This window comes from Camelus dromedarius, chromosome 23 (assembly GCF_036321535.1).
Source record: "Camelus dromedarius isolate mCamDro1 chromosome 23, mCamDro1.pat, whole genome shotgun sequence".
Classification (NCBI taxonomy): Eukaryota; Metazoa; Chordata; class Mammalia; order Artiodactyla; family Camelidae; genus Camelus; species Camelus dromedarius.
Genome location: NC_087458.1, coordinates 19868879 through 19881677, shown reverse-complemented (window position 1 = coordinate 19881677; position 12799 = coordinate 19868879). Strand labels below are relative to the sequence as shown.

Below are 12799 nucleotides of genomic sequence, written 5' to 3'. Positions count from 1 at the left end.
TTGAGTAGTTAATGCACTCTTCAAGCTCGAATCAGTTGTACTTCTTCAATTTGCATTGACCCAAAGGGGTGGGGTCAGACGGAGTAAATCACTGCACCAGTTTACTGCATCCCATAATTGACATCTTGTATCTGCCCGTTAGACACAGCCATTCTGGCTCCTTAGCCCTTCCTGAGCTTCTTAATGCAGATTCCTACCCCTAGAGTAGAGGTTGGAGGTGAGTCAGGCTTTTGGTAACACCACACAGGAGCCTAGAGTTTATTGCTTTGCTAATCTGAGATGACTGTTGTAGTCAGAGCATTTGCTGATTCTTTGAGAAGTCACATGGTGACTGCCTCTCAAATTCTGATGCTTCTCTCACAGCCACCAAGGTCATACAATTCACTTTCTGTCAATCAATCTTGGGATTTATCAAATCTGTTCTTCCTATGAAAATTGAGAGCAACAATTCTGGATAGGGGAACTCTCCTCTCCACGTCCAGTAGTGTAATAAAAATGTGCTTGCAATCACTTCTACCCTGACAGTGCATATTCATTATGTAACATTCTGTATTTGGAAAAGAATACTTTCAGTCTCATGGCTTCATGGCTGCTTAGTGATAAAGCCAGAACTCAATTTGAGGGTACTTGACCTCCCTTTTCTCTGAGCTTTTTCAGCATTTTTATGCTGTCATCATTTATGTAGGTAGATATAGCCAAACAGAACACCAAGGTTTGGGTGCTTGAGTGATGAGATGGGCAATTGATTTATTGGGGGGAAAATGGATGAATTTGATTTTGAACTTATAAATTCAATGGCCAACGTTCCAGTGATCAGTAAAGTTAAGACTCAAATTTGAATAATGAATGTTGGAGATTTAGACTTTGAACTGTCACCATAGAAGAAAGTTGAAGCCAGACTCTCCAAGAGAGACAAGGCCTGAAGAAGGGAAATGGCCAAGGGAGGACAGCAGTGGGGAACCCAGTAGTTAGGGAGGTGACCAGACACGGAGGGCCCAGGGATCAGGCAGAAGAAGTATGCTAAGGAGGACCTGAAAGTCTCAGTTCTTCAAGGCCAAGACATACTGTGACTTGGAGAAGAGGCGACAGCAGGATGCCAGCCTTCTTAAGTCGCTTGCAGACCCGCGTCCCCCTGGATGTAACGTAACTTGGAATTTTCACCTTCCTTCTCGACCTTCTTAGTGTCACTCCACACATGTGGAGAAATCAAGGGAACTAAAGGCTTAATTACGTCTCTAACCCATGGCCCCAGGAATCATGTTTTACATTATTCTACTCAATAAAAGTATAGAGGGCTGCCTGCGGAGACTATACCAGGTATGAGACACTTCTTTCTAAGCCTAGGACTTACCTGAGAGACTGTGGGTTCAGAATACTATTTAGTACTCTTTCTAAAAGGATAGATATCCCATTATCCTCAAGACTAAAATTCTTAAACCCAGCAATCCCATTAAAACATTCGGTTAGGGGAGCGCTTTATGACAGGGGACACAAATTGTACAGGACCCAGGTAGGTAACAAGAAGGAGCAAAGTTGGCCAAGAGCTGTGGTGAAATCACATGTTCACCAGCTGCTCCTCCATTTTCATCACATGGAATTTTATCTGTCCTTGGACAAAAGCATCAGTGTCAGTCCTAGCAAGAAGGAGACACCTGCCCTCAGGACAGGAGTCTAAACTAGTATGTCAAACTGTGACAACACAATTCTCTGATCTAGTTTTAACAATGGATTTATTTACTGATCCCTAAAAAAGCAAAATTCAGAAACTTGATTTTGAATTTATGAATTCAATGGAAGAATAGATCCAAGACAAAACATTTTCAGTTGTCCTCTCTTCTCTTCCCAAGGTGTGCCCTTTCACGTGCGAGGCATCAGCCAGCGGACTGACACCCAGACATACTCTGAAAGGCACCTGGCACTGTCATGTTGCTCAGGACTTCTGGTTCACCTCCCTGGCAGGCAAGTACAGCCTTTTCTGTAGCCTCCCACTTTCAATAGAAATTTATTGAAAAATTTTCCTGATAGAAAAATATTTAAAGATCCCTCTCCCCCGTGCTCATCCCACTTCAGTTATCTATTGGAAAAGTACAGAACTGAAAAAGGTTTTTCCCCCAGGTGTGATCAAAACACAGAAAACTGAAGAACATCCAAGTTCCTCTAAGTTCTCAGGTTATAAACTTGGGTACAGAGGACAGTGAACCCCAAGTTCTATTGCTTCCCTGAAAATGGGTAACAGAAGAGAGGATTTGATGAGAACAGTGGAAAAAAAAAAAGAAAAAAACCTGATGGTCATTCTATGATAGAGCAAAGCAGGCTTTTTCAACCATAAGCTGACCCCACCTTTGTTGGTCAGAAACCCTGCAGAGGTCCAACACGATGAGTCACAAATTTCAAAGACAGTCAGCAGAGAGTATAAGATCTAGAACAGAACAGAATGCTGCTGAGGGCACCGAGCAAAGAATCCCAAAGAACTTTTAGTGCTGTTTTCATTTAATAAGCCAGTAGTATAGCAACCTAAAGACCTTGGCTGCGATCACACCAGGATGTTTCTAGGGAACTGCTGCAGGAAAACATGACGGACGGACGGCTGGCATCCTCCGGCTCACTGTGCTAATAAGCGAGCGGCTCCAGCACCAGCTCCTCGGAAAGCCTAGGGCTGGGGGGTGTAGCGGAGGTATTTCTTGCCAGATGGGAGCTCTTTGGTGAAGACTCCTTTAGGGAAAAGTTTTTTGGCTTCCTCTTCAGGGATGGTTGGAAGGACCATCACGCTGTCTCCATTCTATTGAAAGACATTGAGAATCATGAAAATCAATCTTACAGCGAAGCCTAAAGGCAAGAATTAACTTTAGAACAGGAGCTACAGGTGCTGATGAGAATAAGCAAGTCTTCTGCTCTCTCCCCTCTGAGGTATTTTGTTTTCACAAGTTGACCTTTGACACTTCGGGGAAGAGAAGTATTTCTTCATCTGAACAGGAAATAGTCCTGTTTTAAACCCAGTAGTGGCTTGCCACCACACTTTACAGTTTTAATTCTGAGTGCTTATCATTGCCCTGCGTGACTGAATCCAGCCTCCTCTTTCATCCCCGGCCCCTCATGCCACCTCCTGCGGCCTCTTTTCCAGGCACGCTGGCTCTCACCTTCAGGTGCAGCTCCTTCGCTGTTCCTTCAAGCCTGCTCCCTCCCTCCCAAATAGGAGTGACTTGGCCCCTCGCTTTCTTCTTGTCCTTCCCAAAGGACCCTTCAGGAAAAGGCTTTCCTTGACAGCCAAATATAAAACCGGTCCTCCCACCCGTGCTCCCCCTCCTCCCCACCTCTGCTGGCTTACTCTCTGTCGCACTTACCATCACCTAATACACATACACTTGTTTCCTGTTTGTCTCCACCCACTGGAATCTAAGTTCTATGAGGGCAGGGACTTTATATTGATTGCTCGCTGTCTGGGCTCAGTAAACAGTAGGTTCAGTGAATGGATACAGAATTTAAATGTTTTGCCAGAGAAACAAAATAACAAAACCTGGTATTCAGGTTAGCATATTTAAAAAAAAAATGTAGCAATGTTAAGACACTCCTGTGATATTATCCACATCCTACACATTGTAGAAATCTTAGAGATGAAAAGTTCATGAACAAGTTTCAGAGAATTCTACATGGGTTTAAAAGACTGAAACTTCAGAGAAATGACATGCTTCAGGACATTAATACACCAAATAGTTACAACTTAAGTGGCGAATCTGCACTTTGCTATAAATATTTTGCTATCATTGAAGGGTTAAAGGTTTTTTTTTTTAATCCTTTTATTAGGAAAAGGAATCATTCTGACCAATTAGTTTGTCCAAATAATCTAAAAGTTAGAAATACAGGGAGTCTGTTTTGTATGAAAGGTGTTAAGGACCTGGAACGTGGCCTCTCAGTAAATCTTCAAATCAGCCAGGAGGAGAGATCCTCCAGTGTACCTGCATGCCAGAGACAGAGCCCCAGGTAACACAGACCCTGAAGGTAGCCACGTAGAGACAGGGGCCATAGGCCTTCCGGGCAAGTTCGGTATCTGCCCTTTTAACATCCTTACCTTCCAATCCACTGGGGTGGCAACCCTTTTTTCTGCTGTCAGCTGGAGAGAGATAATAACTCTGAGAATCTCATCAAAGTTCCTGCCAGTGGTAGCTGGGTAAAGGATGGACAGTTTCAGTTTCTTATCAGGACCAAAAATAAATACCTGCAGCAGCACAAAGACACACAAACGGGAAGAGCTCGTTGAGTGTTTGGATATTAAAGCCTCTTAGAAAGCCCTGAAGTCATGAAAGATGTTCCAGGGTGTAACCAAACAAAGCAGCAACGAAAGAATCCCCAGACACCCAGAAGGACACCCCGAACCACCTGGGTGGCTGGAACAGAGATGGTTTTCTTCTCATTATTTTTCTCAACTTGAAGGGAATTACATTTGGTTCTGGCTGTCTCAGTTAAGAAAAACTGACTTGCAGATTGAACCCAGGAAAGGCCTCAGGAAGGTACGAGGTTAACTAGGGATGGTTATCATAAAAATAACACTAACGGGAGTTGACAGTGGTCCTCACATTGTTGTACATTTTTGCTGGTGAGTTTTGCCTAAGTTTGTTCTCTAGTGGGTAAGGACAGAACAAATAAGAATTCAAAACCAGAGGTGCCTGATGAAGAAGGCCCTCTCCCATCGCTTTAGAGACAGGACTGTCAGGAGAACTGCGGAAAAAGATTTCTCAATTCTAGATGACATCTTAGGATAACTATTTTGATGTAGATTCCCCCAAAGCTGTGAATTCAGCAGTTTAAAAATTTAGCTGAAATTTGTTTCTTTGTACCAGCATTTAGATAAAAAGTGAGAATGCCACCAAGACGGTTATTTTCTAATTGGAGATATGCCCCCATTTCCTTTAGTTGGCCCAAGCATTTACTTGGACGGATATAGCCTGGTCAGTCACGCTGAATATATAAATGGATTTCTACAACTCACCACACGAGCTGTCACAGGCATGCCCTTTTCGTCCTTCTCTGCTGGGTCCAGCATGCCCAACTGGATGGCAAGGTCCCGATTCTTGTCATCAATGATGGGAAAAGGTAACTTTTCCGTGGGCTCGTTACCATTGTAAGCATTGATATCCTGAAATGCAGGGGAAAGGGGAAAGAAAGCTAAACCAGGCACATCCTCTGAATTCAATCCGTTAACAGCCATCATCTTGTAAGATGGGGAAGAGGATCTTAATCATAATAATTTCTCTAAGCAATTTTAATAAGAAAGCTAACAAACTCTTCATCCCAATTATTCGTTGACAGGAACAACAGTATAGTACTTAGGTTATAACCATAAGAGCCTTTTCATGCCCAATGCAAATTCAGCATGCTTTTACTACTTTGAGAAGGCAGCATTCAACTCAATTCAAAAGTTGAATAATATAGCATTAGACCAAGCCAAGGTACCTCTGGGTACCCAAATACTATAAAAACCATCAGAAACAATGGGTTCACATCTAGAAGTTGTATCACATGCAAAGATCATTCTGTAGATCTGACCCTTGCCTCAGAAGCACCCTGACTCAGACATTAAGCTACAGAAAAACAGATGTTAAGAAGTGAAAAGAAACATAAAACTTAAAGCAAACATAATAATGGAGGGTTGAATATATACTTCATGGACACATCAAAGGTAAATTCTTTACAGATGAAAAGGTAGAGGTAATTTTACACTAGGGTGAAATCTACTTGGAGAACAAAGCATTTCATGTCCGAACTAACAAGAATGTACTCTCTTCCTCCCTCTATCCCTTCCTCCCCTGGTAAAACTTCATTTTTCTGTCCCTGGAAGTTTTTTGGGGGGAAAAAAAAAATCTAGCTTCATTATTTGATGCAGCATTGATACTGCACTTAAGGTGGGCTAAGCATTATAAGTACGTGTGGGATATGGATGAGTAAGACATGGTTCCTGCCTTCAAAGGAACTTCTAATTTAGTTAGACGATACCCAAAAGAAGGAGCAGCAAATGCGAGATGGGAATATGTAAACGTCAGACTGCAAATGCTGGTGTATACCAACATCCTCACCTGTAAGACTGCTGAGTTAGGAAAGGCTTCAAGAAAGAAGAACGACCTCTACTTGGGGCTTGAAGGATGGGTAAGATTTTCACAGGGCCAAGAAAGGCACTTAGGGAGAGGGAGCATGGTGACGAAACATGTAGGCAAGTCTGAGCATAAATTAGTGATTGGAGAATGAGGAATTATCTGCGTAGAGTTTTAGGAAGTAATGAAAGAGAGGAGTTAAAGTTGGAATAAGGTCTATTTATTATGTGGAGCCTTGAAAGTAAAACAGGAGTTGATGGCAAAGCAGATGTAGAACCTTTGTGAGTTTCTCAACAGAGATGCCATTAATGAACTTTGGAATAGATAACAACAAATTTTAACATGTTCCTTAATTTTATTAGCTTAACTTTCTGTCTGCTGTCACTGGCTGCCTATCATGTCATCACAGCTAAAAAAATAATCGATATGGTTTCATGCATGAAGCACCTTGAGGTTTCTTACATAACCAGCTGTGTGTCAAAATTTGGACACTGCTTCTGAGAGTTGGAACTTGTTTCCTATTTAACGTAGTCACAATTTTGAAAATTCTAAGGTACTAGCTCACCAGTGAAAATGAATCTGGGTGTGTTCTTATACTTTGAGATGTATTATACAATGGGCTGTAAACTCTTCCTTCAGCCATTTGTAGTTTCCATTATTGCTATGCAGTAATTCTCAAGCCTGCTATTTGTGATGCTAGGCATTACATCATACCCCTGAACACCAAAGAACCATACGCTTTGGCTTTATCCTATCCTAGGTCAAGCTGATTCCTACTCTCTGTCACCTAGTATCAAAGGGAGCATTGGTTTGAGGTTCAAATTTCACTGCCACCATTTTATTGCAGGGGAACCTTGAGTATGTCCTTCCAACTCCCTGGGTGAAAAAAGTATTCTCATCTGAGAACAGACACCATAGACCTCCTGTAAAGGGCTGCTCCTGGAAACTAATGAGAAACTGCCTCTGAGAATACTGTGCAAGTGCCAGTGACCATTCACAGCCCAATGTAAGAAATGAAAAAAAATCCAGGTCAAGAAAGAGAAATGTCTCCCCTTGTCTCCTACACACAATTCTTCTAATCTCGGGCGCTTAGTATTAACGGGTGTAAAGCGGCCGCGGGGTGCAGCCTCAGGTGCCCCTCACAGGGCAGTACTACATCCTGTACCCAGTCGCATGCGAAGTGCTTGACATAGTGCCCAGTGCACAGGAAGCATCCGACAGACACTGCAGCAAAGTCATTAAAATGTTCTCACGTTAAGTCTAGACCATCACATTTATTTCCAAGTAAATCCTTTTGCTGAAAAGAGATAGTTCCTTCAGTTCATTTATTCAACAAATACAGACTGCCCGCCTGGGATGTACTGAGTACCGAGCACTGTTCCAGCAGCGTGTAAAACAGGAGGCTGCCCTGCTGAGCCTCCACTCTGGTGGGGAGAAGAAAGTGAAATCAGCAGCATGCAGAGTATTTTAAATGGTGACAAGTGCTAAGGAGAAAAATTAATCATGGGCAAAGAGAGTATGGAGAGGAGTTAGAATTTTAGATAAAGAGGCCAAGGATGGGCTTAATAATGGGAGTCATTTGAGTTGAGACCTGAAAGAGGTGAGGGCAAGCCACATAGATACCTGGGGAAAGTCTTCCAAATAGGATTCTGGATATATTCTGAAGGTAGAGCAGACAAGTTTGCTAATGAATCAGATATGTGATGTGAAAAAAAAAAAACAAACCAGGAATTAATGATGAGTCCTGGATTTTTGGTCTGAGCAACTACAAAAATGCAGATGCCGTTAGCCAAGATGAGTGAAATCCTGGGATTAAGAATAGGAACCCAATTTTAGACACATTAGGTTCAAGATGACAGGATATCCCAAGGGGGATGCTGAGCAGGCAGCGGTTATGACAATCTCTGGAGAGAGCCAGGAGAGTCTGGCCTAGAGATGGAAATTTGGGAATCATAGCATATAGATGTGGGTGGATGAGTTCACCAAGGGAAAGAGTGTAGATAAGGGGAAGGGGTCCAGGAAGTGAGTCCAGGGCATCTCCAGGATATACTAGGAGCTGGGAGATGATGAAGGTCATTCTGAGCATAAGCAGGGACATGGTGGTGTCCTGGAAGCCCAGAAAGGAGAATGTTTCAGGACATACAGTGATCAGCTGGGTTGCCTGCTGCTGGTAGGCTAAGAAAGACGGGCTGAGAACTGACCACTGGATTTAGCAAGGTGGAGGTCACTGTGAAATCTAAGTCAGACTTTCAAATACTCAGTGAAGTCCAAATCTGAGGTTTACTTGTATCTTCACTTCAAAAAAAAAAAAAAACAACAAAAAAACAAAAACCAAGCTACTCTGTAAAATTTAGAACTCGATCTATAATCTCAAAGCATATGCCAGTGGGTACTGTACCTTGCTCCAAGCAAGATGGTCTTCCACACTGTCTATTGAAAGGGCAATCATCTTCACGTTCCTCTTGGCAAATTCTGGTGCCAGCTTTGCTGCTCTGCCAAGCTCCGTGGTACACACTGGGGTAAAGTCCCGAGGGTGGGAGAAGAGAATGCCCCATCTGAGATGGAGGAAGAGAAGGTCACGACTGAATGAAGGGATTATCCCCAACATCACATTCAATGAGAAATCACAAATCCTAGATCAAAAATGACTTTCTTTTTTAAATGAACACTTATGAAGACAATCCCTTTTGAATTTTTCCATTGAGGAATGCTTTTTGATGTTCTTACCTCCAGAAAAGCCTATGTTTTGAGCACAATTCAAAGAATGAAATTCAACATGATAAATATTTTAAAAGAGTTTAATTTAAGGGTATTGCTTCCTTTAATAACTACAGAGCCACCCTGACTCCTTTTCAGCTAATAAAATCTGTGTTACTCAAACCAAGGAGCTTCTTGAAATAATTTTTTTTTTCTTCTTACCCTTTCAACATTTTTTTCCCTAAGCACAGAGATGCTGACATTCACCTCTAATAATGGATGTTCCAGTGTGCCCTGAACTAGACCAGCGCCTGACTGCAATAATGAACAGATTACATAATCTGAAATAAATAGGCGTCTATTCTCTTTTTACATGTAAAATTTAAGCTGACACTTGGCTTCTTTGAAGTGAACAAACTATAAAAACTTTTGTAAAACTAGTTTACTGACCTAACTTGTCAAACAGGACACCCGATGTTTGTCCACTGACAAAACAATAGCACTTTAAGAGCTTTACCTCTCTCTTCATTTGCAGTTTCTTCTTCTTGTTTCAGACCAAGCAGGTAGAAAACTGACAGCCTACACTGTCGATTTCTACAACTATGGATTCTTAGGTAAATACTAATATCTAAATCATCATTAAGGTTAAACCTGTATAGACTTTAAGCACATTTCAAGCTAAAAGTCACCAAGAACGTTTGGAGTACTATTTCCTTCGCCTTGGCAACAGAAACTATCACTGAAAAGGAAAATCTAACCCTCCGTTTCCACCCTTCCATCGACTTACCAACATTAAAGCAGGATCCTAAACTAGTAGATTACTAAATCTAGCCTAGATGCGAAGCTGCCTTCAAAGTCTGCCAAGTTTCCTGAAGCACAGAGAACAAAGCAGAGACCAGGCACCTCATCCCCCCACTACATCTGCCACTCATCTCCCAAGGCTTCAGGAAGGGAAAAGACCTTCTTACAAAAAAGATGGATGGCCCTATGGCAAGACTGGGAAAAGAGAGGTAATATTTTTGTGGAGGGGTGTGGTACATTTACATTTTTTTTTAATAAAGGGCAATAAAAGGGCCAATGTAATGTTTTGAAGCAATGTAGCTGTAAGTAAGAGCTAGGTCTTAGAGTCTGTGAAAGAGGCTCTGTTTAACGGTCAGATAAGACTTAAGAGAAAGTCTCCAGAAGTTGAAAAAAAAAGAACAGGGCATTTCTCCTTGTATGGTTAGGTGATTAATTAGAAAAATTGTGAGTTAAGGGACTGTCTTGCTGAATCATGTTAGGCAACTCGTTTGACGCCACTTCACATCCTCCCCTCCCCTCCCCTCAGAAACCAAACTCTAGTTTACCACATGGCTAGGGACAGGATAAACTCTGGGAATGTCTTCCTCTGGCCTGCCCTCCCTCCAAGTCTCCTTACTGCTGCTCTTCAGAGTAATTCAATTACATTATCCCATTTCCTTCCTTCCTTCTTTCCTCATTTTCAGAAGACTTTCGTCTTTTAAGGTTTCCTCCTTTAAGGGAGGGGTCCCCACTCACTCGCCCCCAGAAAACCCAAGGAAAACACACATTTTGTTTGGTGAAGATGTGCTGTGAAGAAGCTGCTTCTACACATGTATTCAGAAACAGTGACTAGGCTCAATAAACTCACCAAATGCGACACCCAAACCCCTTAGTTGTTTCCAGTTGTTAGGGTAATGGTTGAAATTATTTTTAATTTTTTTCTACAAAACACACCTGGATCAAAAACTGACAGTCTGAATTGAGATCACATACAGAATGGAGTTTGGAAAAATTATATGAGGCAAAAATCCATGTACATAATGACATGAGGGGTTCAAACGTATGTTCCGCATAGGGCAGGAAATAGCACTATCCCGTGCCTGACCCAAGGCAGACTTGTATATTGTTTGTTTATAGATGCAGGTATTTTTCTCATCTTCCTACTTGTGGCTCACTGAGAATATGCCACTTTTAATCACATCAGGATAGGTCCAAAGGCCAATAAATAACAAGAAAAAAAAAAAAAACCCAAAGTAGGGTTAACTTAAATAGTGGCAGCATTTATAATTATTGCTATAGTAAACATGCTTTAGGTTAATATTTATCTTTAACCTTTACAACCTAAGAATTCTGGTAAGATTTTGTTTTATGGGGCTGAGGGCTGTAGGTAGCCATGGGAAGGAACATACCCTGAAAAAATCCCATGGAGTTTTGGAGAAATACTAATATCTAGACTCCAAATTTGAGAATGGCTGTAGTCTGTATTTCTGAAGTCTTTCCCTGCCTTTAAGGTCTGCATGTTCCATTTCTCATCCTTTTTCTAGCCTAGTCCTCTCTTTCAAAAAGCTTAGCTTTTCCCTTAATCAGTGGCTGGAAAATGGATTTAAAGGATTGTAAAGGGCTGGTTAGGCCTAAGGTGTAAGAATCTCTCCCAGGTTCCTGTCTAACAATTGATCATTCCCCTAAACTTCCCCATCTCTCTGTCTATAATATATATACCTGGACACAGTATATAAAAAGGATGTCAAGCAGGAAGGAATTGTAAAGCTTTAGACCACAGTGTAGTATGGCCACTATAACTTCAGAACCACAATATAACTAGACACATCTGGGATGGTTCAGATTAAGTCTAATCAACTTAAAGTTTGCTGATTCAGGAGCTATAAAATCACCATGACATAAAGATACTCCTAGTTGTAATGGTATGCTTGCCAGGCTAGATCATGGGCCACCGATTTGGCAAGGCCACATGCTGCTGGAAGCAAGGCAGGAGGGGGAGGGGGCAGTGAGAGGCAGTTCTCTGTGAGACAAAAGGGTCTCAAAGTGGGGAGGTCCGGGTGTCCTGGCGCCTTGCACGGCCTACCTGGCAAGGATAGGTCACTGCAACTGAACGACCTCAGAAAGCCCTTCCCTCGAGGTGTTACAAGTTCTGGAATGAAGGACGCACCCACATACAGAGTGTTCTGGGTTCCTCCCAAAGCTGATATCAAATAATATTCTGGCCACTGGAGGAGGCTCTGGACAAAAAGTCTTTCAGCCACTTATTTGGCAGCTGGTGGTTTCAGACTTTTTGTGCTAAGAAGCCTGCAAATACTCCTGCAGCAAGCACAACCCTCGGATAACACGCCGGGCCCTTCCTGAACCGCCAGCCAGCAGCAGTGTCCTCTGACTCTGGCCTTGGACACCCACTTTCCCCAGGGAACAGATTCCAGAACAGAGAGAGGTGCGACCTGGCCACAAGTCCCGGGAACTGACCGCCGATGCCGCCCAGCGGCCCCTGCCCCCTCCAGACCTCAGCTTGACCATACTTGCACAGTTTATCAAACAGAGTTAAATTCACAACAAACCCTCCTCCGTACCAGCCTCCCGTTCCCGGGACCTGCGGGAACCCAATCTTGTTCCCCTCCCCCACCCCCACCCCTAAGCCAGCCAGCCACGCGGGGGCCGGGAGGCGAGAGGGGATCAAGTGGCAGGAGCGCGGCGGGCCGGAGGGAGGGTCGCCTTCCCCCAGCAGCGCTCGGCAGACGCGGGGTAGGGGACACATGGCGAGAGGCACGTGCAGGAACCGGTGCCAGGAGGAGGCAGGCGACGAGCAGGGGGCTGAGCGGTGAGAAGGACAGGACGGAAGGGAGGAAAAAGGGAAGGCACCTAGGAGTCCGGGCGTAACCCGAGGCCAGGACATAGCGAAGAGGTGGCCACTTACGAGTCTCCCAGATAGTCGTGGAAGCGGATGCGGCCCACGGTAGTATTGGCCTCGAAGTTGGGAGCCTCGTCCCCGAGAAGGAGACCTCCGGGCATGGCGGTAGCGGTGACGCGGGAGGATGAGGAGGCGCAACAGCGACAGCCACCAGCAGGCTGGTTCTGGTGGTGTAGGTGCTGGGGGCGGAATAAATGGGGCTTCGAGGGGCGGGACGGATGGGGGGCGGGTCCAAAGCACGGCCTAGATGGGCGGGGCTGCAGCGGGAGCGAGGGGAGGGGCCAGGTCGCTGGCGGGGTGGGCGGGGCCGCGGCTGGCCGGG

The 12799-nt window shown here is 43.8% G+C and overlaps 1 protein-coding gene across 1 annotated transcript; it reads right to left on the bottom strand.

Moving 5' to 3' along the window:
- Window positions 1-1713: 1713 nt before the first annotated feature.
- Window positions 1714-12667, bottom strand: PRDX6 (peroxiredoxin 6). The gene is made up of 5 exons (XM_010984536.3): window positions 12484-12667; window positions 8482-8638; window positions 4985-5131; window positions 4067-4213; window positions 1714-2779 (listed from the first exon to the last, which is right to left on the bottom strand). The coding sequence occupies exons 1-5, from the start codon at window positions 12576-12578 to the stop codon at window positions 2651-2653; spliced, it is 675 nt and encodes a 224-aa protein (XP_010982838.1). The 5' UTR covers window positions 12579-12667; the 3' UTR covers window positions 1714-2650.
- Window positions 12668-12799: the final 132 nt, after the last annotated feature.